We start from the raw sequence: 27,706 nt of genomic DNA, 5'->3' as shown, positions 1-27,706 counted from the left end.
GGAATAGAGAGTCAAGTTAGATAGAATGATAGTGAGTGAGCGTAGAGGCATCCCCCCAACCCCAAAGAGAAGGTGAGTGGTGAAGAAAGAATAATCCCATCTCCTCTGTCAGTGGAAGAAGTGGTACCTATTTGTCTTCGATGATTTCAAGTCACCAGAACCCAACAACTAGACACCTGGGTAATGAAAACTCTTGTAGGGCTGATTAATGAGCCATTAGGACTGATCTCTAAAGACTATGCAAAGGTATTGGTATTTTGTAAGAGAATAATGTTCTAATTTTCAAAAAAAAAAAAAAAGGAAGACATCCTAATGTACAAACTACAGCCCAATAAGTCTGACTACAGTTCCTGGTAAAATTGTAAAATGTACTATATTAAAGGGATAACTTTAAAGGTGAACTTTTAAGGCAAACATTAGTGATCACCAAAAGCTAGCATATTTCTTGAAGAAAAGATCATGACAAGACAAAATAATAGATACAGAAGATCAGGGGTGGCAAAATAGATAATTTTGATAAAATTAAAAGTTTTGCACAAACAAAACCAATGCAGCCAAAATTAAGAAGAAAAGCAGGAAACTGGGGGGAAAAGTCTTTACAGCAAATTTCTCTGCTAAATGTCTCATTTCTCATCTATATAGGTGAGTGGAATAGATTCAGTGAAGACTTCTCAGATTGTGAATTCTTCTCCAAGGGGGTAAAAGAGACCGAAAGGCTCAGGTTACAATGCCTTCAGAGTAGAGTAATTCCCATATGAGGACACAGACTATGTAGTGCATTAGGATCTCAATGAATGGATAAAACTTGCTAACTTTTCAATTCCTTCATTTGCATGTGTCTGAGTAATCGAGGGTCCTCAAACAGGTCCGCCTCATTTACATAACTGTTCGATGCCTTTATTTGCATGCGCCTCATTTCCATGTACTCTCAATGCTTCATTTGTGTATTTTTGCGGGCTTTTTAAAGGACAAGGGGGAGGGAAGTTTAGACTAGATTTCAAAGGGATTGGCTAGATTTCGCGCCTAGAATGTAAGATCATATTCTCAGCCAATGAGAATAATGGTCAGTGGTGGGAGGGGATTTTTGCATTAGGGTCTATATATATCACTGCTTTGCCTTTGTCTTGGGCTTTCCCTGCTCCAGACTACCTGGTGAAGGGATTGCCCTGCTCCTCGAGAATTGAATAAAGGAACTTTCTGTTACCACTTTGAGATGCCTCTGAGTAGTCAATTTGAGTAGAGAGTCTTGCATATCCCATACATAGGGAACTAAGCCAAATTTATAAAAAGAGCCATTTCCCAATTGATAAAAGTTCAAAGGACATGGACATGAAGTCTTCAGAAGAAGAAATCAAAGCTATCAATAACCAGACAAAAAGATGCTCTAAATCATTAATAATTAGAGAAATACAAATTAAAACAATTCTGAGGTATCACTTCACACCTCTCAGATTAGCTAACATGACAGAAAAGGAAAATGACAAATGCTGGAGGGGAATGTGAAATAATGGGTATAAAAATGCACTTATTTGTGCAACCAAACGGTTCAACCATTCTGGAAAATAATTTGGAACTATACTCAAAGGGCTACATAACTGCATTTCCTCTGATATCGATCCAAGTCTGTATGCCAAAGAGATCAAAGAAAAAGGATCCATATGTACAAAAATATTTATATCAGCTCTTTCCGTAGTGGCAAACAATTGGAAACTGAGGCAATGTCCATCAGCTGGGGAATGGTTAAACAAGTTTTGGTATATGAAAGTGATGGAATACTATTGTACCGTAAGAAATAACGAAGTGGATGGTTTCAGAAGTACCTGGAAAGACTTATATGAACTGATGCAAAGTGGAGTGAGCAGAACATGGAGAACATTGTACACAGTAAAAGCAACATTATAACAATGATCAACTGTGACAGACTCAGCTCATCTCCTCAATACAATGATCCTTGATTATTCCAAAGAACTCATGATGAAAAATGCCATCCATACCTCCAGAGGGAAATGATGAACTCAGAGGGCAGCCCAAAGCATTTTTCTTAGTTTTTCCCCCCAGAACATGGCTAACATGGAAACATGTTTTGTACTGTATAATGGGTATCATATTTTTTAACTTCTCAGTAAGTGGAGAAGAGGGTAGAAAGAAGAAGATAATTTGGAACTGAAAATAGAAATTAAACAAAAAGTGGAAAAAACAGGTCAGGACAAGCTGATCTCATTCCCTTAGCTGGCATGGTTAGTAGACAAGCAGATGAAAGGCAGCAGCGCTGTAAAGAGGAGAGTGCAGTTTCTGGGAGTCAGGAAGGTCTGGCTTTCAGTCCCACCTCTGACAATTTAAATGATCTGTCCATGTGACCATGTCAGACAAGTGGATGCACACGAAAATCAACTGGTGGGTTAAAGGAATTAGGACTGAGGAAGTAGCACAACTGAACGGCAGCCTTACAGCCTCACTCTGCTGCCCTCCCCTTCCACAGCCTCCTAATCATGTGCTTCTCAGAAAGGCAGTTAGTTATTCCCCACCTGGCCCCCGGCCCTAGTGCACCCCTTGTTGCTTTCTTCTGCCCTTATTGAAAAGACACAAACGTTCTGAGGCCTCTGACTCAAGCAAAAAGCCTTTTTGTACTATTAATAGAGTGAAAAATAATTTTTTTTAAAGTTCATTTAATTTCATCTCATCTTTTCTAATTTTTATTTTGTGAATGTTTTATAATGTACATATCCGTATAGTAGTTATCATAAATATACATCATTGGGATTTCATGCTCGAAAATTTTTTAATTTTACTCAACAAGGTTTAGAAATTACAAGGCTCAACAATAGGAAGTTAAGAGCAGCCATTCTTGGTTTGATGTCAAATTAGAAGGAGGTTTCTAGTGGAATACTCCAAGGATTTATCCTTGGCCCTGTGATAATTAAAATAGGACCACATATTTAGAGCTAAAGCTCATCTAGCCCAAAGTCTTCACTTTATAGATGAGGGAACTAAGGTCCAGGGAAATTAAGGACTTGCCTAAGGTCACACAGATAAAGTAAGCGCCAGAGCCAGGATTTGAAACCAGGTCCTTTGAGTCAAAATCCAGTACTTACCAATGACTTAGATAAAGATACTGACTGAATTCTTATCAAATTTGTGGAGAAAAACAAAGCTGGGAGTACAGGTATGAGCAATGGGTAGAAGTTGGGGGAAGGCAGATTTACACACGATGAAAAGAAAAACAATTAGTCACCCAAAACTAGATGGTCTGCAGCTGGAGACAGCAGGTTTCCCTTTACCAGAGACAATGAGCAAAAGCCCAATGATCATTTGTTGGATATGCTATGGGAGTGAAACCTTATTCCTGTACAGATTAAAATGGGTGGCCTGTCAGGTCCCTTCCAAGTCTGAGGAGTCTGTGAGTAGGCAATAATGAATCATCAAAGTTAACCTAGAATGGGTATCTAATGACATTCCTCTATCCCCCAGATCTGTGCTGGGCCTTGTGTCATTTAACATTTTTTTTCCAACAACTTAGCAGGAAAGGAATAAATATCAAATTTTTCAAACTGGAATATGACAAAAATTTGATACAAATATGGCAGAAAATAGAATTATACATTATCTTTATATAATATACCATAAAAAATTTCAAAAGGCTCAAATACCTAAAACTTAAAAAAAAAGCTATATCAAAAATTAAAGAAAAAGTTTCTACAACTGGATAAGAGGGGGAAATCTTAGGTCACAATTTTGAAGAAAGTTATAAAAAGAAAAAACATGATTTCAATGATAAAAAAATTAATAACAATGTAACCAAAATAAGAAGTAAAGATATGAACTGGGAAAAAAATCTTTGCATTATGTATTTCTGATCAAAATCTGATATTTCAAATGTATATGAAATTTATACAAGATTGTAAAGTCCCTGGAGAATAGGGATTATTTCTTTCTTTGTATTTGTATCCTCAGCACCTAGCACAGTGTCTGTCACATAGTAGGCTGCTTGCTGATTGTAATGACTAAGAATAATTTTCTAATAGTTAAGTGGTCAAAGTATATTTTAAAAAATTGTTCTCAAAAGCAGAAATGCAAACTATTGACAGCTACTTGAAAATGCATCCAAAAATCACTAATAAAATTAAAACAACTAAGTTATCATAATGTATCTAAACTGACAAAAATGGTAAAAGACAAAAACATTCAATATTGATAGGGATATGGGAAAATAGGTATGCTAATCCACTGTTGGTGGGGCTATGAATTGCTTCAACTATCTGGGAAAGCAATTTGAAATCATACAATAAAAGTTGCAAAAAACATCCATACCCCTTGAGGAAGCAATTTCATTTTTACAAATTTATACCCTAAGGAAGCTGTTAAAATGAAAATGCACTTCTGTATAAAAATATTACAGCACTTTTTCAAATAAGAAAAAACTGAAAATAAACTGTCTAATGACTAGACAATGGCTAAGTAAATTGTGATGCGTGAATTTAATGAAATATTATTGCACTAAAAAGAATGATGAATTTGATGAATACCAAGACATATGTGAAGATATATGAAATGTTAATAAAAAAAGTGGAACCCAAAAACCCAATGTTTCCATTGACAAAGTTTTGTCAATGAATAGAAAGAGTGTATTTCACAGTAAAATCTGAACTCAAACATTACCTCTGACACAGTAAGTAGCTGAATAGCCACCAGCAGGGCATTTAACCTCTCAATTACAGCCAATCTTTTATGACTGTAAGTTAGTTACAGGTGAATTGTAAACCTGCCCCATTGAAAGGAATTTCTAAACAGAGTTAATCTACTGAATTCCAATTTAGGGGAAAAAAAAAAAAGAGTAAAACACACAGCAAATAAAAAACAACTATACGCTGTACGCCAAGTTCTCCTCATATGCCACTCAACAACCCTGGAGGTAATCACTAGAAATAAACAGGGACAGCGGAGCTTAAAGAGATCAAATGAAGGGAATAAAGAATTAACTATCATAATTCTGAATATGAATGAGAAGAACTCATAACATGGAAGAGGTTGGCAAAATGGAGGAGAAGGCAAAATCTAACATGTTGTTTGTAAGAAACACACTTCAGTGTAATACTGTTAAGATGTACTAAGTCTCAGTTTCCCGTTTGTAAATTAGGGATAACACATTTAATGTCTACAACTCACTGGTATCATAAAGATCAAATGAAATAATATATGTAAAACAGGATGTCAAACAGTAGAGCAAAACTGCAAGAACCAGATTAAAATATAACTGGAATATGTTTGAAAAATAAATTAAGATACAATATGATATAGATAAAGCTAATTTATGATTTTTTAAGTCAATATGCATTGCAGGGATCTATTTCTCTGAGTCTGATACTCTTGATATAAAGCACTTTGCAAACCTTAATGTCCTACATAAACATTAGTTATTAATTATTTACCTACCTCACCATGTTATGAGGAAAGCACTTTAGAAACTTAGAGTGTGAATTATTTTAATCACCATCATGCCAGAGAAACAACAAAAAGAAGTAGTATTTGAATTTTCTAGGCAGCTAAATTCTTCAAATTCACATAAACTTCTCTCTATAAGCTGCATAAGTCATTCATTCTTTGAACGTTTATTAAGCATTTGCTTCAATGTTTGTGTAAAACATTTGTCTAAACCTTGATTTCGATGTTCTTCATTTAAAAAGTTCAAAATATCAATCTGAAAAATAAGTACTTAAACCAAATCCTAAAAATTGAAAAACATGATTCATGATAGTTATCTACGCCTGTGCTTTATGTCCCTTTCTATAGTTCATTACTCTGTGGTCACAAAGGATGTCATATTTGCCTGCCTCTCAGTGCCCAGAATGGTCATCTGTACACAGCAAGCACTTAATAAATGACCTGAACAAATGACTGAGTTAATACCCAGAATTCCTTACCACTTTTCCTATACTTAAAGGTTTGTGCTACTGGACTAATTTTCTTTGAAACAAGGTTTCTAAGAGTTCACAGATGCACTATAACACCAAGAAAGAGTATTTCACTTAATGTGATTAAGGAAATTATCACTAATCAGTAACAATTGCTGAAACCCCAACAGTCTTGTCAACTACAACAAACGAAAGGATCACCTTGTAATATAAAAAAGTCACTTTAGAAGCAAAGATCTTGAGTCTTCTATACAACAGAGAAGCAAATCCAAAATCCAAATTAAGGGGAAGCTACAATCTAAAGAATACATGTACATGGGATAGAAGACATCTTTTCAACAATGCTCACATACTGAGTTCCCGCCCCTACTGACCAGCACCATCTGAACACACCTGCGGAACTCCAAGAGAAATGAAATCACAGCTGGAAAGGACCAAATCCCTAGCTTTGAAATACTTTTTTTTTTTTTTAAGAATGAAGTCACTTTATTACTGTGCCTATCCTCAAAAGTATTTAAAAAGGAATGAATAAATCAGGTCCCAGAAATCAAAACTAGCTACCTAATTTCACAACTATTTTGATTCTTTTTCCTCAAAATCTCAAAACAATCTTTTGAAAAGGTATTTACAAAGCACTTTGTGCATAAAGTGCTATGTAAATGCTATGCATAAAAGAATATTGATTAGGAACCAAGATTAAACTAAAAGATTAAGAGTTCCTATTTATGAAACATCTTATGGTTTTCCCAAACACTCTCTTTACACTGGCCCTATAGAGTAGGTGAACACAGATGCCATGCCACCTTTCCAAGGTGAGGAAGTGGGGTTCGAATTAAATCACACGATCTAGGGTCCAGCCCTCACTCTATTCCATCCTGGCCATATGATCTTAGGTAACTCACCTAATGGTAATACTCACACTACAAAACTCACAGGGATGCTGTGAGGAAACTAAAGGGTACCACACAGAAGGGAAATCAAGTCTCCTGATTCCTTGACTAATACTCTTATGATAATTCCAAGAATGTATATGACCTGTTTTTCCTTTCAAAGTTAGTTTAATTATTTCATTACTGAGATAACTATTAATTATGAACTACAGTTTCAAAGGAAAAAAAGGCACTAGAGAAAACATTTGTGAAAAATCCAAGAATCCTTACTCTGATACTTAATTATGTGATGCCAGGTACCTCTCTGAGCCTCAGTTTCCTCATATGTAAAATGGGGATAATACAAGCACTATCTACTCCATAAGGTTGTTGTGAGGAACTTCAACTTTAAAACGCATTATAAATGTGAGCTGATCAGAGAATGTCTATAATCCTGGGATCTGATTTTCCAAATCAAAGTTTTCTAAATATTTTGTTTTTCTGCAGAGTTCTAGTTATTTCCCTATGAAAAAAGTTAATCAGCATGTTCCTCAACTGAATACAAAATAAAAATGGAGTACTCTTTTAGAGGTTATAAAAAAAATGGATTTGGTAACTTCATGCTTGAAAATATGAGAGACCAACTTTATTTGAATCAGAGCTATGGAATACACCACCATATGAAATAATGCAAAGTAATATATTAAAGGATAAGTTTTTACCACTTTTACTCTCTTACCTTGCAGGCAACATCAATGAGCCGTGCTTGAACAGCTGGATTCTCCGGAAGTTTAGTACCAATTGCTAACAGTGTGTCCAGAAGCTGAGCAAGGACTTGATGAGATTCTAGAAGCAAAATGGAATTACAGAATATGAAAACAAGACAACAGCAGGTATCTACTTGGTCATGAGAATTTGGGAGTTTAAGTCGTGTCTCTCTAAATAAACTGTAAACATCATGTGGGTAGAAACTAAGTCAAATTATCCTATAGTCTTCCTTGCACCTATCTATGCTAAATATACAGCAGGAACTCCACAAATACTTCTAAATTAATTGAGTAAACAAATGAAGCCTTCTGGGAGAGGCAACCTGTTTAGTATATAGAACTTAGCCTCAAAGCCAGAAAGACCAGGGACTCTAAAGTCTTCCCCTCTGACACACACTGGCTCTGAAACTCTGGCCAAATCACCTGTCCTCTCAGTTCTCTGGACTGCTCTTTATGAGCCTCACCTGCAGAAAACAGGATGGTCTGAATTGGTAAATGGAATTTCCTCTCCTCCCTAAGCCAATGAAATCACAGGTTCAGTCCCCATCCAACAACTAAGAACATAGCTATTAAGCCCAGATTCTCTGGATGCCAAAATCACACCTCAGCAGGATGTTAAACATGCTGAGTGCAGAAAGCACAGTGAATTTAGATTCAGGAGACACTGGTTGCTACCCTAGCTTTACCATAAACTTACTAGTACCACTGCACATGGATCCCTCATTATACATGTAAGAAAACTTCTCCAGACTGGATTACATGATGTCTGTTTCCTTCCAGCTTCATGAGCCCACTGTTGACTCCCTTTCCCACTCAAATTCTATCACTTCATGAATCCAATGCAGGGACAATATTAGCAGGAAAGAAATGAGACCATTAAGTGGAGCACTAGAATAGAAATACTAAATAATTCAAGGAGAATCAGCTTTTCCTGCTACAAATAATATAAAATTCTTTTTCTGTTTAAGAGAAATGATGGGGCCTCAACCACATTAACTTTTTTTTCTTTTTGAATATATTTCCTTGAAAAAATATTTCATTTAAAACACAGTAAGTGGAAAGAATCCTTGATTAGGTTCTAGTCACAGATCAGCTACTACATCTTTTAGCCTTCAGTTTCCTCATTTGAAAAGGTTAGATTAGGTGAGCTGAGATCACTTCCTATAACTATGAAAACCTTATTACAATCTTGTTCTTTTCAACAGCCATATGTGAAATTCACTCATTGTCAACCATATTTTTCTATAGGAAAAAGACATTTCCTGTATCTAGACAATAAATAACTTTCATTATTTAAAAAAACATTTCGTCAGTCTTTAATAAGAAATTCCACAGAAGCTATAAATCACACCTGAGTACAAATGTCATTACAGCGTAATTTTAGATAAGAAAAATATTCCAATAAGCACGCGTAGCAGCAAGCACCATAACACATCCAGGATGACCTGCCAGCACAGGTTCTTAGATCTCTTTTCTAAAAGGAAAGCAACTTTTGAGGAGTCAACAATCTTCTTTAATCACATATACCAACAGAGAAAATACAAACAGAAATAAAGACCAACAGACAGGCTTCTAACTGTCTGACCATGCATAATACATACATTACAGATCAACAACAGATCCAATGGTCTGACCATTACATACACATACAGTTACCAAAGTGAGAAGCATCAACAAATGGGTTTTCAAGGGGCAGGGGGGTTTCTCTTTTTTTTTTTTTATTTTGTAATGTTTAACAATCACTGCCATACAATTGCGATTTTATCCCTCCCCACCTACTCCCCACTACCCCCCTCCCTCCCCACGACTGCATACAATTCTGTATAGATTCTACATATACTTTCCTATTGAGTATATTTTCACTATAGTCATGCTATGTAGTCAGACTAAGATAAATGAAAGAAATCGTATAACAAATCAGAACATGATACACAAACACATACACATACACAAACATGATCTGCTACAATATGTGAGTGACTTCCATATTTCTCTCTCTGAGTGTGGCAGGCATTTTGCCTTGAGATCCTCCATTGGGATTTTTTTTTTTTTTTTGGTAAGAAGTTCTTGTGTTATTACAAAAATCTAAGTCTACCAGAAAAAACTCACACACTGTGGTTGTTGCTGTGCATAAAGTTCTCTTGGTTCTGCTCCTTTCACTCAGCATCAGGTCATATAAGTCCTTCCAGGCCTCTCTGAAGTCTTCTTGTTCATCATTTCTTATGGCACAATAGTACTCCATTACATTCATATACCATAATTTATTCAGCCATTCCCCAATTGATGGACATCCCCTTGACTTCCAGTTTTTGGCAACTACACAGAGTGCTGCTATAAATATTTTTGTACATGTGAGACCCTTTCCCATTTTTATGATCTCTTGGGGATATAGTCCTAGTAGCGATATTGCTGGGTCAAAGGGTATGCACATTTTTGTAGCCCTTTGGGCATAGTTCCAAATTGCTCTCCAGAATGGTTGGATGCGCTCGCAGCTCCACCAACAATGAATTAGTGTTCCAACTTTCCCACATCCTCTCCAGCATTTATCATTTTCTTGTTCTGTCATGTTTGCCAATCTTATAGGTGTGATGTGGTACCTCAGAGTTGTTTTGATTTGCATCTCTCTAACCAATAGTGATTTAGAGCATTTTTTCATATGATTATAGATAGCTTTAATTTCTTCCTCTGAAAATTGCCTGTTCATATCCTTTGACCATTTATCAATTGGGGAATAGGGGGTTTCTCTTAACAGCTACCCAGAGGCTCATCTGCCACAGGAACCTTCTTCCAAAGAGTAAGCCCCCAAAACAAGACCTCACCTCAAAGTATATATACACTTTTTAGAGGAGGAGGGTTTTGATCCAGTGCCTCATTAGCAACTAACAAAAGGTGTGGGTCTTCCTACAAAACAAGCCTCCCCTAATCAAGCTTCCCTTAATGGGCTCCACCTGAGGCCAATTAAAGGGTGGTGGGGAAGATCTTTAACTCTCCTTGCCCTCGGTTGTTTACATTACAGCACTTAATAAAGACTTTTTGTTGGGACTGACTTCTCTCTTACAACTGAAGACACTACCATCCTCTAATTGGACTAGGCCCTTATATAACCACCTTCACTTACCCTCACTCCACCTATGTAATCTACTGGACTTCACCTCTCATCTATGTTCCCCTCTCACCAATCACACAGTCACCACCCTATTCCGGGCCTTTACCACCACTTGCCTGGATTATTGAAATAGTCTGATTCCCCCTTTCCCCCCAGCCCCCAAGTCTCTTCCCTGGCCAATCCCACCTCCACAGAGCTACCAAAGTGATTTTCCTAAAGCAGAGATCCCTCCTATACCTGGACCCATCCCTGCTCCAGGGAATGAACTTGAGTAGTTCACTATTAATTCTGCATCTTAACCACCAGGCGGCCCTTCCTACTTTTCCATTCTTTAGACTTTATATCCTTCCGCAGTCAACAATGTGGTACCCTGACCTACCATCAATTTTTCAGACATGTCACTCCCTCTCTTACAGTCTCCCATGCCTGAGATGCTTTCTCCCCTCACTCCTACTTCCTGTGTTCCCTGGATTCCTTCAAGACTCAGCTCATATCCCACCTTCTGAAAGGGGCTTTTCCCTATTCCCTTCAGCCGAAAGACCCTTCCCACTAAAACCATCTTATAGCAACTCTGAAAATATATCCTCTATGTACCTAGGTCTCCCCCAACAGAATATAAGAATCTGGAGTACAGAGACTGCTTTTGCATTTCTGAATCCCTAGGCTTATCACAGTATCTGGCACATGAAAAGAGCATAAGAAATGCTTGTTTACTGACAGAAGGGCTCACTTTTCCAGATGACACTTCATACAAGAAGTCATTATAATGGATAAATTTGCATATTCCTTTAGAGTTGATTTGACCACCTTCTCTTTCTCACTCTTTAAATGATACCTAAACATTCTTGGATTACTAGAAATAAGCTACTCTACTCAACTATAATAGACCTTAAGTATGTCAATTAAATAAAAGTTTACGCTTTTCAAAAAACGTTATTAGAAATAGAAAAAATCTAAAACTTAATAGTAAGGTACTCATTTCACTAACAGATTATATATATGAAATATCTTGTTTAGAACTAGCCTTATATACATGACAGACAAGCAAGCAACACACCAAACTGTTGCCCACTCTCCTCCAGAACAGAGAATTTTCAGCAGGCAGAAGCAAAAAGAGTAAGAGGGAAATAAATCTTACATGAGGACAGATGTCATTAAATGGAACCACAATTAAAACTGATACTTGCTACCATGGCAGCTCCTATAACTGGGACCAAATTTCAATGAAGGAAAATGCATTCCTCTTATCAATAGTTTCTCCTGGCCATTCTGTCACCACCTGAAACTTTGCATAAAAGGAATCCAAGGTCTCTGCTCTGTGTACTGTTTTTAAACACTATAACTTACTTTCATTCTGAAGAGTGTTAATGGCATCATCCATGATACAGTCTGGAGAAAATCCTGCTGTCTTTGATAGCAAACCCAGCAATGAAGCTATTTTCAGCCTTACAGATGCATCATTTTCCTAGAACAAAAGAAGTGATTGTTACCTTTACATTCTTTTTTCAATTAATCATAAACCAGCAGACTAAAGGAAGCAAAATATTAGAAGACATTCAGTGGACTGTCTAGTCCAGGTCTTCAATTCAGAACCACTGCCTTTGCTATTCTGGGAGAAGGGAGAACAGAGGTTTTCCACCCACTCCCCCATCTAGTTGCCCAGTGAGACGGCATACAGCCAAAAAGACAAGGTCAGAGCCTTGGGCTACACAATGCTATATCCAATTTGTCAGTACTTCAGGATCTGGAACTTTGTTAACATGGGTACTCCAAAAATCACAATAGCCCTCTAAGTTCGCACATCATCTTAAAGAGCTGCTATGGATGAATCATTCATCATTTCACAGGCAACAATTCTCAGCCCTCCTTATACTAATAAAATGTAAGCTTGTTGAGGGCACAGACTAGCTCTCTATTTTATTTGGCCTAACTGTGCCTGACACATAGCCAGCACTTAATGTTTATTAAGACAAGGTAGCATATTGGATAGAGTACTTGACTTGAAGTCAGGAAGACCTAAATTCAAATCCGGCCTCAGTTGCTAACTAGCTATGTGACCCTGGACAAGTCATTAAATCACAGTGCCTGGGACGTAGTAGGTACTTAACAAATGCTTAATAAAAGTAAGTACCTACCATAGTATGTACTTAATAAATGAATTGACAACCTCTCAGCTTCAGTTTTCTCATCTGTATGATGGGGAAAAGTCCAGAAGACTGAATATGAAACATACCACTCACCTCCTGCTAGATAAATTAGGGTGGGGGAAAGAGGAAACAAGTATTTATTAATTGACTACTAATGTGCCACAGGGTAGCTAGGTGGTGCAGTGGACAGAGTGTGGAGCTTGGAATCAGGAATACATATCTTCCCAAGTTCAAATCTAATCTCAGACACTTATTAGCTGGGCAAGTTACTTATCCCTGTTTGCCTCAGTTTCCTCTGGGCTGGAGAAGGAAATGGCAAATGACTTCAGTATCTTTGTCAAGAAAACCCCAAAGAGTATCACAAAAAGTCAGTCATGATTGAAAACAACTGAGCAATCATCATTACAATTACTATTTCATTTGATCCTTACAACAACCCTGGGGAGGCAGGTGCTGTTATCACCCCCATTTTGCAACTGAATGGAGCAAACAGGCTCATTGACTTGCCCATAGTTATACAGCTATTAAGTGTCTGAGGTAGGATTTGAACCCAGTGCTCTAACTGCTGTACCATCTAGCTGTGAGAGACATAAGACTGCATAGGTCTTCAGTAGGAAGACCAAAAGAAGACATTTCACAATTACACATACAATTTACATCATGAATTTGTTCATATCTTCTGGTACGTCACAGACATTATGCGTCATTTCTCATGTACATTAAAAATCTTCCCAGGGTACCTGGTAGAGGGCTATGAATACAGAAGCACTCAACGCATACTCATAGAATGAACAAGTAAACTCTACAAATGCTCCAAAGGACTCTGCAGTGCTGTCTATACTGCATAAACAGTTTTAACCTTTCATCAACTTACTTAGCCTATTTTAACTCATTTTGTAGAGCTGCTGATTCTCACATACATACACCAGTCAAAAGCAATCTCTTCCTCATCCGAACTCCCATAACACCACTCAGACTGAATTATTGTACTTGTACAATCAACCTTGTATTCTGGATATTCATCTGTCCTGTCTTCCCTACTACAAGAATATCTTAGAGATACTGAGTGCTCAATTCCAGACCACTGCAATAAAGCAAGTATCACAATGAAGTGAGGTCACATGAATTCTTTGATTTCCCCAGTGCATATATAAAAGTTATGTTTATACTACACTGTAGTCTATTAAGTGTCTAACAGTACTATGTCTCAAAAAACAATGCACATATCTTAATTTAAAAATATTTGACTGAGAAAACATGCTATCATCCAAGCCTTCAGTGAGTAATAATCTTTTTTGCTGGTGGAGGGTCTTGCCTTGATATTGCTGGCTGCTCACCGATCAAGGTGATGGTTGTTGAAGGCTGGGGTAGCTGTGGCAATTTGCCACACTGATTGACTCTTCCTTTCTTGAACACTTAGAGCCCATTGCAAGGTTAATAATTTCAATATTATTGTGTCTCAGGGAATAGGGAGGCTCAAGAAGGAGAGACTGCTGGTTGGTGGAGCAGTCAGAACACACACACACACACATACACACACACACACACACACACACACACACACACACACACAAAACATTTATTAAGTTCATTGTATTCTATTGGCACAGTTTCTCCCCAGTGCACCCCGCCCCCCCGAGCAATTATAATAGTAACATCAAAAATTACTAATCACATCTCACCATTAACAGATATGATAATAATGGAAAAGTTTGAAATGTTGCAAGAATTACCAAAATGTGACACAGAGACATGATGTGAGCATGTGCTGCTGGAAAAATGACACAGATAGACCTGCTCAATTGCATGGTTGCCACAAACCTTCAGTTTGTAAAAAAAACCAAAAACCTGCAATATCTGTGAAATGCAGCATCTGGTAAGACCTTTACTTTCACACCATCATTTCCTCTGGTTCTCTCCTCCATCCAATGTACAATTTAGCCAAATGTCTCAAGCCAGTCTAACTTGGCAGGTTCTTCCCAAGGTTTATCACTCTTCTGACCCAGACTTTGAGAACCCAGAATGCCCCACAAAGAGGCATCTCAGGAGGAATTCAGGGGTAGTCTCCTTACCTTGTAATAATGTTCCAAGAGAATTCTGACAACTCCCTCCACACTCTCGGCCTCCACTGGTTTTCGAGCAAATTGAAGGAGATACTGCAAGGCATCTGCTGGGGAAGTGGCTTTGCAAAGATCTATGTGGAGTGCTGCTGACTTACTTGGTTTTGTCAGCCGGAGCTTCTTGGTTGCAATTTCTTCATGTTGTTGCTGCAATGGATTAAAGCAGATTACCTTGGTGAAGGAAAATAAGAAAATAAAAATCCCTCCAGTCAACTCTCTAAGACTAAATTACAGATGAGTTGCGAAGTTCTATGGATTCTGTGTTCTCTCCAGTGAGTAGCAGTGCAGGCACATCAGGAAGCATCACCCAATAAAGGCTTGTTAACTGATTGATTCCATGAGACTGACCTCCCCACCTCAGATGTTACACGGCGCTTTGTTTTACATTTCTCTAATAGACATATTTGGCAGCTAGGTGAAGAATATAGAGCTGCAGCCAAGAAGACCCAAGTTCACATCCTCACACACTTACTAGTAGTATGACCCTGGGTAAATCACTTAACTCTGTTTGCCTCAGTTTCTTCATCTGTAAAAATGAGCTAGAGAAGGAAATGGCAAACCATTCCAATATTTCTGCCAAGGAAATCTCAAATGGGTCACAGAGTTGGCACGACAAAAAAAAATACACTTAGGTACTGCTTAAAACTTAGAACACAACAAGTAAGTGGAATCATTCTTAACTTCTCCCTTTCTTTCACCCTGACATTATCCATTCAGCTGACAAACCTCTACCTCCACATCTCTACCATTTGTCCTGCTTTCTCTACTCACACAACTTGTTCATAGACCTTCATATGCTCTGGTCTATACTACTGTTGTTGTGTTTGTCCTTTGTTCTCGAAGAAGACCATGGCATCAAGATGATGACATGACTTGCAGTTGACTTTGATTTGAGTGAGGGAGGGCTGTGCAAGGTCACCAGCCTCACTTTCTCCTCCAGAGCCATCTGAATCCAGTGACCAGATATTCATCAGGATGACTGGAGATGGCCCAGGATGTAATGTGGAACCCTGGCCCTTTCAGGCTAAGGTCACACTCTCACTTTGAGTGAGATACACCTATTCAATGAACAGCTTCTTTAAGTTACTCAAGGTATGATCAAAATGATCTGTAATCAAAAAAAAAAAAAAGGTAAATCTTCTAAACTGGTCTTCCTACATTCAAACTCTGTTCTCCAAATTCATATCCCAAACAACTGCCAAATTCATATTCCTAAAGCAGTCTTTAGGATATCTTGTTGGTACATAGTTTTTAAACTTCATCTCTCTGAATAGACTATGAACTCTTTAACGGAATGGGCAGATTTTACCTCTGTTGTATTCTCGTCCAGCTCACTCACCCATTTTTAACCTCATGCTTTCATTCAAGAAGCTTCGGTGGCTCCTTATTCCTTCCTGGATACAATACAAACACCTCTACTTGGCATTTAAAGGCCTTAACAATTTGGCAGTACCCTACCTTTAAGGCTGATTATATGTGATACACCCTGTTCCACTTCCTCTCCCTATTTTTCCACGGCTTGTCCCCCTAGGCCTGGGAAGCTCTAGAGTTCCTCACTTGGACACTTCTACACCTGCCATCCAGAGCCACTTTCTACAGTGGCTTCCTCTAGACCACAACCTGGGAGATGTAACTTTTTATTCATTTTAGATACTTTGTATCCACAATTCTGCCTACTGTTCTTTTCCACCCAATACCACAAAACTTCCCTTAGTATCTGCCTGAGCTACAAGCTGCTTCTAGAACTACCTGGCTGTGCAGCCCATTGCAGAGATGAGCTGGCCGAGCCCCAAAGAGTAGTTTGTGTGACTTCCACATTCCTCCGCTACAGAGGGAGGGATGGGACCTGGGTTCCCGTTATCTCCTAGGACTGAGCTATCTCGGGAGGAGCACGTTTGGTGATCACACAAATAGGCTGGGCCCAGCACAAAAGCCAAAAGGTAAAGTTAGGCTGGAAGGAGCTTGAACTTCCCAACAGAGCTCTGGGGGCTGGGCTGGGCGGCCTCTCAAGTCCCCCCCAACTCAGCTGACCCTCACTGCTTACAGCCCTAGCAAGAACGCTACGAGATGACTGTGCCCATTGTACAGAGGAGGAAACTGAGGTCTGGAGAACAAGGGATCGGCGAGACCGATGCGGAACTAGGAGCCGGCCGGGCCTCGAGAGGAGCCCTCGGAGGTGGCGCCCCGGGACCCACGGTCCTGCTCCCCAGCTGCTGCCGCAGTCCGCCAGGCCGAGGGCCGTTTACCTGCACGACTTTGGTGAACTCTTCATACACCCGCTTCTTTAGATGCGCGGCCATGGCGGCGGCTGGGGCAAACAGCACCTCCAGCGCCGCCTTTCTCTTCCGGGCCGGCCCTTCCCGGCCGCCGTAGCCTCGACCGGGCCTCCCCCCACCCCCCCCCCCCCGCAGCCGTGGAGAGTCCCGCTGAGCGCGGGAGGGGAAGGGAAGTGGAGGTCGGAGCTAGGACTGGGACTCCAGTATCCCACAATGCAGCGGGGAAGGAGGAGTGGCGTGGATAATGTGAGCTTCCCTTCCCCCTCAAGGCGCTCGATCTCCCGCGCCCGCCCCCGCCCCCACTCCCCCTGCAACAGATGAGCCTCGTGCGACTTCGGGAATGAAAACAAGAGGAGGAAAGAGACAGGAGAAGAGGTGGAGAGGTAGCAGGGAGAGGGGGCGGGGCTTGGGTGGGCAGGTAGCCAGTGAACGAGGGCGGCCGGCCGCGGCGCGTGGTAATTGGGTGGAGCTCGTGGAGGGGCGGAACTGAAGGTGGAGCGAGCGGAAAAACGCGGAGCCGGGTTTGTCCCTGGAGCAGGAGAGAAGTGTGGTTGAGTGAGGGAGGCGCTGGGTGGGGGCTGGGCCCGGGGTGACTGAGGAGAGGATGCCCACTAACTAGGGCAGAGTTTTTGTGAAGGGGAAGGACGGGGAGAGCTATGGGCGAATGTATGAAAAGAAAGAATGTCTGGGGGAGAGGGGGAGGGGAAGCTTGTGTGAGGGGGGAGTGAGGGATGGTAGAAAGTGGGGGGGTGGGAAGGGGCGTGTAGGGAGGCGGGAGGAGGAGAGAAGGGGGAGGGAGTGAGGGATGAAAGGGAGTAGGGGATGCGGGGGATGGGAGGGTAGGCAGAGGATGGGGTGAAGATGGGGGCTGGGAGGAAAGAAGGAGGGAATGTGAAGGGAAGAAATGGAGGAAAGGAGAAAGAAGAGAGAAGAGGAGGATACGAGTGTAGATGGTGGGAGATAAAAAGAGTGAGTGTGGTGGAGAGAAAGCGTGGGGGATATCTGATGGGAAAGTGGGGGACAGGAGAGAAAAAGACCTATGTGAAGAGTAGGGAGGAAGGGTGAGGGGATAGGGATTTGTACGGGGAGGTTGTTGTTGTGTTTGTCCTTCGTTCTGAAGAGGACCTGTGACATCAAGATGATGACATGACTTCCAGTTGACTTTCATTTGACTAAGGGAGGGCTGTACAAGGTCACCAACCTCATTTTCTCCTCTAGAGCCATATGGATCCAATGACCAGATTCATCAGAATGACTGGCAACAGCTCAGGATGCAATGAGAGACCTTGGCGTCTTTTAAGCCAGGGGACATGGTAGAAGAAAGGATATGTTAGGCGTCAAGGCATAGAGAAAAAGGGAGTGAATGTGGGGTTATGGTAAGAGGGAGTGGGAGTATGTGTGAAGGAAATGGGGGTGAGGGGTCTGTGAGTTGGAAGGGGAGTTGGGGAGGATCTGTGTGAGGGGAAAGAGACTCAGATGACTCCAAAGGAGAGAAAGAGGCTGTTGACTTTGCACAGCCCTCCTTCACTTCAGTCACTTTACTTGCAAGTGGCAGCATCACCTATTATCTTCTCCATGCCACGAGGACAGAGGACAAACAGAACAACTACAAGCTCTGGCAGGGGTTTGTAGGAGTGACCTATCAATGAATGTTATTCTTTGAGAACCCAAATTGGCCCCATCACTGGCAGTGGGGTGCCCACATGATGAGATCAGTCTTTTCTGGTCAGAAGAGAGACAGAAAGAAAGGAATCTAGTTAGATGCTATGACAAGAGAGAAGGAAGAGGACGCTAACTTAGAGTGATAGCAAGAGACTGTAGTGCAGCTTGGCATGGTAGTAAAAACACTAGTTTAGGGTTCAAATGCCACCTCTGATGCTTATTACTAGTATAACCTTAGCCAAGTCTCTTGATTTCAGTAGTCTTAATTTCTTCATCTGTAAAATGAGGGAGTGGGATTATATGACTTCTGAAATCCCTTCCAGCTCTAGATTTATTAATTTGCTAGCATTTCAAAGTAGCAGGAGTTCAGTGTTGCAGGAATTTAAAGAAGAGAGAGAGATTAACAAGACTTAAAAGGTCATGAATCTAGAGCTGGAAAGTACATCAGAGACCGTCCAGTCCAACTGCCTTATTTTACAGATGAAGAAACAGAATGTAGTGGTTACATGACTTGACTAAGATAAAAAAAGATAGTAATTTCAGATTTGAATTCAGACTTGACTCTAAGGTTTTGAGTTGGTGTGAATGAGAGATTTTAAAATGCCATTAAAAGAGAAAAACCAAGAGGGTCAATAGGTTGGGAGAAGGTTGTGAATTCAGGATATGTTAAGTTGAAAGGGGATTTGGAGCTTTGAGCGGAGGGAAGAAAAAGTCTTGGGAGTCATCTGCATAGAAGCAGTGGTTGAAGCTGTGAGAATATATGCATGTGCTTTCTGAAGAAATGTACTGAGAGAAGAAAAGGGGTGTAATGATTGAATTTTAGTGATTCAATTAGGGAGCAAGAGAAAATGGTAGAGAAGGATGAGAGAATAGGCCAAAGACATATGGAAGCCAAGAATTTCAAGGAGGAGAATCCTTGCCATCCTTATCCCATAAGACATCTGGAAAAGCAATAAGAGAGCAGTTAGGCAGTAGGCCAATGTGTCTAGCCTTGAGAATGTCATGGGGAATAAAGTCCCTGATTGTCTCTTATTCATAAGAATTCCCAACAGCTGTGCTAATTCTCTTAAGCTTCCCACTTTGTAATCAGAACTTTAGCAGGTAATTGTATGAAAAATGAAACTTGCATTTTAACTGTTACCTAGGACTGTTATTAACAATCTGTTCTAATTCATAGAATCCTATATAAACTGCTTCCATTTAGACTGACTTGTGAAAGACTGGGGTTAGAAAAAGTTCAATTTACATCAGAACTAAACTTTCAAAATATATTTAAAGGAACGCTGTTGGTGTGAGTTAACAAGGATCGAGGGTCCTCATGATCCTCCTAATGAAGAGCAATAGAAATATCAGAAAGAAACCTGGAACTGACCAAAAAGGCAACAAATTCTAATATTAATTTTTTTTTAAATTACTGAAAGAAGGGGGAAATGCCAGAAAGAAGGCACCCTGAGACAGTGTCAGAAGTTACATCTAAAACAACACAAAGAATCTTTGGAGATGCGCTGACACAGATCAAAGGCACATACAAGGAATTAAAGAAGAATCAAACTTAGAAAAAAGAGTCCTAGAGGAAATAAAAGAAGAAATGAATGCAGCTAAGAAATCCCAGGAGAACATAACAAGCAAACAAAGCCAGATAAAACTAGAAAATAGCTTAGAGGACTTGAAAATTTCACTGGATATAGCTAAAAGCAGAATTAATGCAGTGGAGCAAAGAGCAGCAAGATAATGCAATTGAAGGAGAAAAGCCAATTCAAAAAATAATTCACCTTGTGAACTGATCCATTCTGGAGAGCAATTTGGAACTATGCCCAAAGGGCTATAAAACTGTGCATACCCTTTGATCCAGCAATACCACTGCTAGGTCTGTATCTCAAAGAGATCCCCCAAAAGGAAAAAGGACCTGTTTGTGCAAGAATATTTATAGCAGTTTATAGCAGATAGAAACCTAGGGGGTGCCCCTCAATTGGGGAATAGCTAAACAAGCTGTGGTATGATTGTAAAGGACTATTATTGCACTATAAGAAATGACAAGCAGGGTGATTTCAGAAAAACCTGGAAATACTTACATTAACTGATGCATGTTGAAGTGAACAGAATCAGGAGAACGTTGTACACAGCAACAGCAATATTGTTCAATGAAGAACTGTGAATGACTTAGCTATTCTCAGCAGTACAATGATCTAAGACAGTTCCAAAGGACTAATGATAAAACATGCTTTCTGCATCCAGGGAAAGAACTGATATTGACTGAATACAGACTAAAGCATGCTATTTTTCACTTTATTTTTCCCTTTTATTCAAGTCTTACAGAATGACTAATATGGAAATGTTTTACACAATTGCACATGTATAACCTGTATCTTATTGCTTACCATCTAAGGGAGGGAGAAGGGGAGGGAAAGAATTTGGAACTCAAAACTTTAAATAAAAATGTTGAAGATAAAAATAATAACACATTTGTGAAAAATATGTAAGCATTGCAGAATAATGTTATAGATTGAGAGAACTGATTAAGGAAAGGGAACCTCAGAATTATTAGCATCCCAAAACACATTGAAAAGCAAAATTATCGGGTTGCCTATCAAAAAAGTTCCCTAGAACTATTTATAATGGTACTATTAAAATGGAAAATATGAGGAATATAAAGATATTCAAAATACAGCATTGTGAAGAAAGTAGATGTAGAACAGCAACACATATTTTGACTACTTTCTTCAAGGATCCATGCTTTCATTGGTGAATGTATAATGTATACTCTTCATTGACACCTGTCACCACAAGACCCTCTATGCCGTAATAGAAAGTTTCATGATTTGCTGTGACTAAAAAATTCATTACTTTGTGATCAACCTCCTAATTGATGAACCTTTCTGAACTTAGCTAGGCTGATCCTTGAATAATAAATGTAGTCAATTTCCAGACCCATATTAAAGCTTTTCCAGAACTCGTACTTCCTAGCATATCCTCAAGAACTCAGGGTGACCATACCATGAGGAGATGACAATCACTACAAAACTTCAAAGATAGAAAAGGACTCGGACTTATTGTTGTCAGTTTGTTAAAATGTGTTCTTTAAAAAAATTAAATAGTTTTGATTACATGGCTTTCATTTAGTTTTAAATTTTTGTTTGCATTTGCTGAGATTGTTGAGTTTATAATTTTTAAAAGAAAAGAATACATATAGATAATTTAACACTGATTTTTAAACATGCAAAATTGATTTGCCATGCAGGGTCTTGTGCTTTCTAACAGTCGAATGAAGCTTATAGAGTAGGTAGGTGTCAAAAACAGCACGTTTCTCTACCCACCTTGATGATCCCTGGCAGGATTTTTCTCAGTAATTTGGACCCCCAAAGACCCCTACAAAGATATAGAAGGCCTCTCCACCCTACAGATGTCCGCACCTGTAAAGATTTTCTTTTTATAAATAAAAATGTGTTTATTCAAATAAATGTTTGTTTCTTTGAGGAAAAACTTGGTGTCATAAGGAACCATTTTAAGTCATGGGATATGACATCATCACTAAGCTAGGGTCCCAAATACCACTTCCCAAGAACCTGCTTGCCACATTTGTGTTGATCACTGGGGCACATCCTTTTTTCTAACAGTAGTTTCTTCATCTACCTACTTCAGAGGGGCAAGTTGAGTCTCATGTGTAGGGTGGACATGTAATGGTAATGATGGTTGACATTTCTATAGTACTTTAAGGTTTACAAAGGACTTTCCTCACAATGCTGAGATAAGTGTTGAAAGTATTATCCCAATTTTACTAATAAGGAAACAGACTCCGAGAGGGGAAGTGACTTGCCCAGAGTCATAGCTAGTAAATGTCAATAGTACAGAGTTGAACCAAAGTCTAGTGCTCTTTCCATTGCAAACATAGTCTCTCTTTTAAAATCACATTTGAGTTAACCATTGAACAACAAATTGGCTAGCATTCACATTTTTCTGAACTGTCACAATTTCTCAGTATGAGCAAAAGATATTAATGACTCTTGGATGTGAACATGGTTGCTAAATTTTGTACACCCTGCCCTTAAATTTCTATTTCTACCTTCTTTATGAGACTTATTAGGACTACTTGGCCAATTCCTAGAAAGCTAAGATTTTTGTCAATGTCAGATATTTCTCTAAGGACAGGGTCTGTTCCTGGCAGAGTCATCACTGGTACTCAAAGACTCCATCTACTGATGCCTCAGTTGACCATCAGAATAGCCACAGCATTGGCTTGTGCCTCAGTAGTGTAAGTTTATCTTAAGTTTAAGACTATCTTGGGAAGAACCCTGAATTTGGAGTTGGGTGATCTAGGTCTAAGTATCAACTCTCCTTCTTCTGTGATCCTTAGCAAGTCATTTCACTTCTAAACCTCAGTTTCCTTATCTATGAAATGCAAACAATCTTTTAATCATTGCAGAGTTGTTGGAAGTATACTCTAAGTCTCAGAGCATTATAGAAATGGGAAACAGCTGTAGGTACTATCTACTGTTTCCAGCATAAGAAAGATAATTGTGGCACATTGTTTTAAATTATAGGTGCATTCCTAGAAAAGTTTTGTTTAATTGGCAAATAAAGATGTATTTCTCCAGATGTACAGTTATGTTGCCAGAATCTTCATCATTGATGAACAATTTGCCTGGACCTCTACTTGTAGCTGATTTTTCCCTGTATAATAATTATTTGTGTATTTGTTCTCCCTATTATGCCATAAGCTGCTTGAAAACAGAATTCACATGCTAATTTTGTAGCCCTTTCACCGAACACATTATTGTTTATGTTGAAGACATTTCGTGCTTGATGAATGACTGAAATCAACATGCTTTGTTTATTGTGTGCAGTGGAACTGTGGATACAAAATAAAATATGAAAGTGTCCCTACCCTTAAGGATCTTGCATTCTGTGAAAGAAGCAGACATGTCTCCACGATGGCAAAGAGCAACAACTTGGGGGCTGGGGTGGAGTAGGAGAGAGCACCCTTCTCCCCAATCTTCAGTTCCTGTGTCCAGTAGGAAGGAGGAGTAAACGGCATCTACATTAATCCAAATCAAGGGGCCATAAGTCCAAACTGGAGATAGTCAGGAACATCTGGTACTATTGTTCCCCTAAACTAGTTTCTCATACAGTACAAGAGCATTAGTCCTCATGAGTCTGGTTATGCATCCAGTGGTCATACACAAAACATCAAAGACCTAGATCTGTTTTTCTGCAGAAAGTTGAGTTAGTATTTATAGGGGGAAAATTTGGGGGGAGAGTAGTATATTACATTTACTCATAGGTTCTACCTTGCAAAGGGGCACCATCACTACAAGAATCTCCATTGGAATTCTTCCCCACAAAGGGCATATTATTGCCTACCAGAAACTAAATACTGACCATGTGTTGTCTTACCCTATTCAAATGTGAGCTCTTTGAGAGGATATAGTTTGATTTTTCTGTTTCTGTTCTCAGCTCTTAACACAGTGCTCAACACATAGTAAGCCCTTAATAAATTTTTTTTCTATTCTAATGTAGGTGTACAAAACAAGATCCTGGTTAGAGCTGCAAAATAAAAATTTACATCAGAGAATGTTGGTGTTGAACAAGATCTTAGAAACATATAGTTTGATCCTCTCATTTTAGAAGAAATAGACCTGCAACCCTTGGTGAAACAGTCAGTCTATTACTAGGAGGCCCAGGACTGTCAGGTTTGACCGTGTTAAGATAAAACAATGTTTTCTGGTACCTGAAGTTAAAGTTTCTATTCTGGGTTCCCTGAAAGTTGGCTTTTCTTGACCTTCTGAAAATTTTCTCTTTTATTATTCTTGATATAGGTTGCTGACACAGTCACGATGATGAGAAAAAGAGATAAAAGAATTATATAGCATTTTATAATTTGAAAGGTATTTTACATACATTATTCAACAAACATTTGTTATTAAGCACTTAAAACGTGCCGAGCACTCTACTAGGTACAGGGGATACAATACAAAAATTAATAGTCTCTAGCCTAAAGGAACTTATAATCTACCAGAAGAAACAACATATACAAAGATATGTATGTATGTGTGTGTGTGTGTGTGTGTGTGATAATGCAATTTCCAGAGTAGAGGGCACTGGGAACTTAATTTGGAATATTAATATAGGCCTCTTGTAGGAGGCGATGTTTGAGATGAGCCTTGAAGGAAGATAGGGATTCTAAGAGGCAGAGGTGAAAAAGGAATACATTCCATGCACAAGAAACCACTTGTACAAAGCCAGGGTTCTCTTGCTTTCTGTATCATAACTTTTTTTCAGTCTTTGCTACATTTTCATCCTAGTTTTCTATATTTTCATCATGCTAGTTTGAGGGAACAGTAGAACAACTAGTACTGGATGTTCCTGACTCATCTCCAGTTTGGACTCATGGACCCTTGGATTAAGAAAGATGCCATTTACTACTTCTTCCTACTGGACACAGGAGCTGAAGATTGGGACACTTTCAATATTTTATTTTGTATCCACAGTTCCATTGCACACAATAAGCAATTAATAGATGCTTGTTGATTTCAGTCATTCATCAAGCACAGGATGCCTTCTACGTGAAGAGTAATGTGCTAGGTGAAAGGTCTACAAAAATAGATAGGGTATAGATTCTGTTTTCAAGCAACTTACTGCATAATAGGGAGAACAAATACACAATTATAATACAGGGAAAAATCAGACAAGAGTCGAGATCCAGTCAAATTTTTCATCAGTGATAAAGATTCTAACAATATAACTTTGTATATCTGGAGAGATACACCTTTATTTGCCAATTAAACAAAACTTGCAACTGGAGGCTCTGTCCTGGGCTCTCTTTGCTCGCTATACTATCTCAATGATCTCATCATCTTCCACGGATCCAATTATTTATGCAGATGATTACCAGATTTATAGATCTAGTCCCAATCCCTATTCTGAGCTCCAGGCTCACATTGCTTACTGTCCATTTCAAACTGGATATCCTATAAATCTCTTAAACATGTCCAAAATAACTCATCATCCTTCTCATCTCACACTCTTTTTCACAAATTCCCTGTTGCTCTTGAGGATACCACCACCCCAGTTACCCATACCCATAACCTCAGTTTCATCTTCAACTCCTCACCCTCACCCCACATATTCAATCACTTGTCAAATTTTGTCATTTTTACCTTCACAACCTTTTCACGTATACAGTTACAATCCTAGTTTAGGCAATTACCTCTCACCTAGACTATTGTGATAATCTTCTAATTGGTTTCCCCACTCTAATCCAGCTTCGACAGTTACCAAAGGGATTTTCCTAAAGCATAGGTCTTAATAACTTACTCCATTGAAACTCCAGTGGTTCTGTGTTACCCACCTGAAATATGAAATCCATTGTTTAGCATTTAAAGGTCTCTACATCCTGGCTCTTTCCTACCTTTTCATTCCTTTTAAGACTTTACTCCCCTCTATTTACTCTATAATCTAGCTATACTGGTTAACTTAACGTTCCACATACACAATAATTACAGTACTTATCTCCTGCATTTGCCTTGACTATGAAAATCCTTCATTTCCTTAAAGACCAAATTCAAATGTCACTTTCAGCTGAGGGCCTTTACTTGTCTCCCCTACTACTAGAATTCTCCCCTTTAAAGTTTCCATCTATCTACTCCTTATGTATCTTGTATACACCTATTTATTTGCCTATTATCTTCCTAAGAGTGTAAGCTTTCTAGGAGCTCTTCTAGGGACCGAGACTGTTTTTGCCTTTCTTTTTATCTCCAATACTTAACAAAGTAACTGGCCCATAGTAAGCACTTAATAAATGTTGACCGATTAATCTATCAGTTAATGGAGAGAGAAAATGTAATGTCTTGTATGAAAATGAACTGAAAAGACACTTATTAAGTTCTTGCTTTGTGCAAAGCACTGTGTGAGAAAGAGCACATAGGCCAATTTGTCTAAGATATAGAGTTTATGAAGGGTAATATGTAATAATTTTTAAAAGGTAGGCTGGAACCAGATTTACATAAGGTCTTAAATACCAAATAGGGGAGTTTGTATTTTGTCCTAGAAGCAATAGGGAGCCATCAAAACTTGAGTAAGAGACTGACATGGTCAGACTTATGCTTTAGAAATATCAATTTAACACCTATATGGAGGATGGATTGGAGAAAGGAGAAATAAGGCAGATAGAACAACTGTAATGCTCTTGTAGTAGTTCAGGCATGGGAAGGGACCTGAACTAGGAAAGTGGCAATGTGAACCGAGGTGATATGTAAGAGATATGTAGATAAAAATCAAGAAGACTTGGCAACTGATAGTCAGAAAATGATCTTTCAAGGAATCCTTTTGTGATATGGCTCCTAGATCAAAAAAATGGTTTAGGAAATGGGCCATTGTTCTCATTGCCTGTGGGTCTAAAGTACTTGCAGCCTTTCTGTTTCTTAGAGCAAGATCAAAGACAGTATTTCTGACCTGGAACCTGCCTGGTCACTCTTAGAGGTAGTATTGATTCCATACTACTGGCAAAGTAAGACATGTTTTTTACTCCAGGGAAAAGGGGAGGACAATTAAGAAGCTTTCAGCAGTCATTTTACAGAGAACAAAATAAAATAAAGCTAAATGAAGAAAGAAATCCTCTTTTTAACTGTCCATTTCAAAAAGACTAGCAATATAAGGAGGATTTTGGTGTTTTGCATTTATCATTCACATAAGTCCTTTCTCTGGGGAACTACAAATACTTAAAAATATTAGAATCATAGTATGTCGGAGATATAAGAGATGTTAGATCACATAATATTAGAAAGCAGAACACAGAACATCAGAATTGGAAAAGATCTTAGGGGCAATCTATTCCAATTCTTTCTCACCACATAT

The 27,706-nt window shown here is 39.0% G+C and overlaps 1 protein-coding gene and 1 long non-coding RNA gene across 2 annotated transcripts in view; one reads left to right on the top strand and one right to left on the bottom strand.

Moving 5' to 3' along the window:
* INTS4 (integrator complex subunit 4) overlaps nt 1–17,544 on the bottom strand; it is an 86,140-nt gene extending 68,596 nt beyond the window's left edge. The window contains exons 1-4 of the mRNA XM_072610751.1: nt 17,165–17,544; nt 14,871–15,065; nt 11,999–12,116; nt 7,518–7,624 (exon numbers count right to left, since the gene is read on the bottom strand). Of these exons, the coding sequence (XP_072466852.1) occupies nt 7,518–7,624; nt 11,999–12,116; nt 14,871–15,065; nt 17,165–17,218 (474 nt within the window). The 5' untranslated portion in view covers nt 17,219–17,544. The remainder of the gene's footprint in view (nt 1–7,517; nt 7,625–11,998; nt 12,117–14,870; nt 15,066–17,164) is intronic.
* Nucleotides 17,439–20,418, top strand: LOC140505112 (uncharacterized). Its single transcript, XR_011967381.1, has 2 exons — nt 17,439–17,577; nt 20,278–20,418. It is a non-coding gene; the product is annotated as an uncharacterized lncRNA (long non-coding RNA).
* The last annotated feature ends 7,288 nt before the right edge of the window (nt 20,419–27,706 follow it).

The sequence above is a fragment of the Notamacropus eugenii genome, chromosome 5 (genome assembly GCF_028372415.1).
Source record: "Notamacropus eugenii isolate mMacEug1 chromosome 5, mMacEug1.pri_v2, whole genome shotgun sequence".
Lineage (NCBI taxonomy): Eukaryota > Metazoa > Chordata > Mammalia > Diprotodontia > Macropodidae > Notamacropus > Notamacropus eugenii.
The sequence above is the reverse complement of the archived record's forward strand: the minus strand, read 5'-3'. Positions and strand labels throughout refer to the sequence as shown.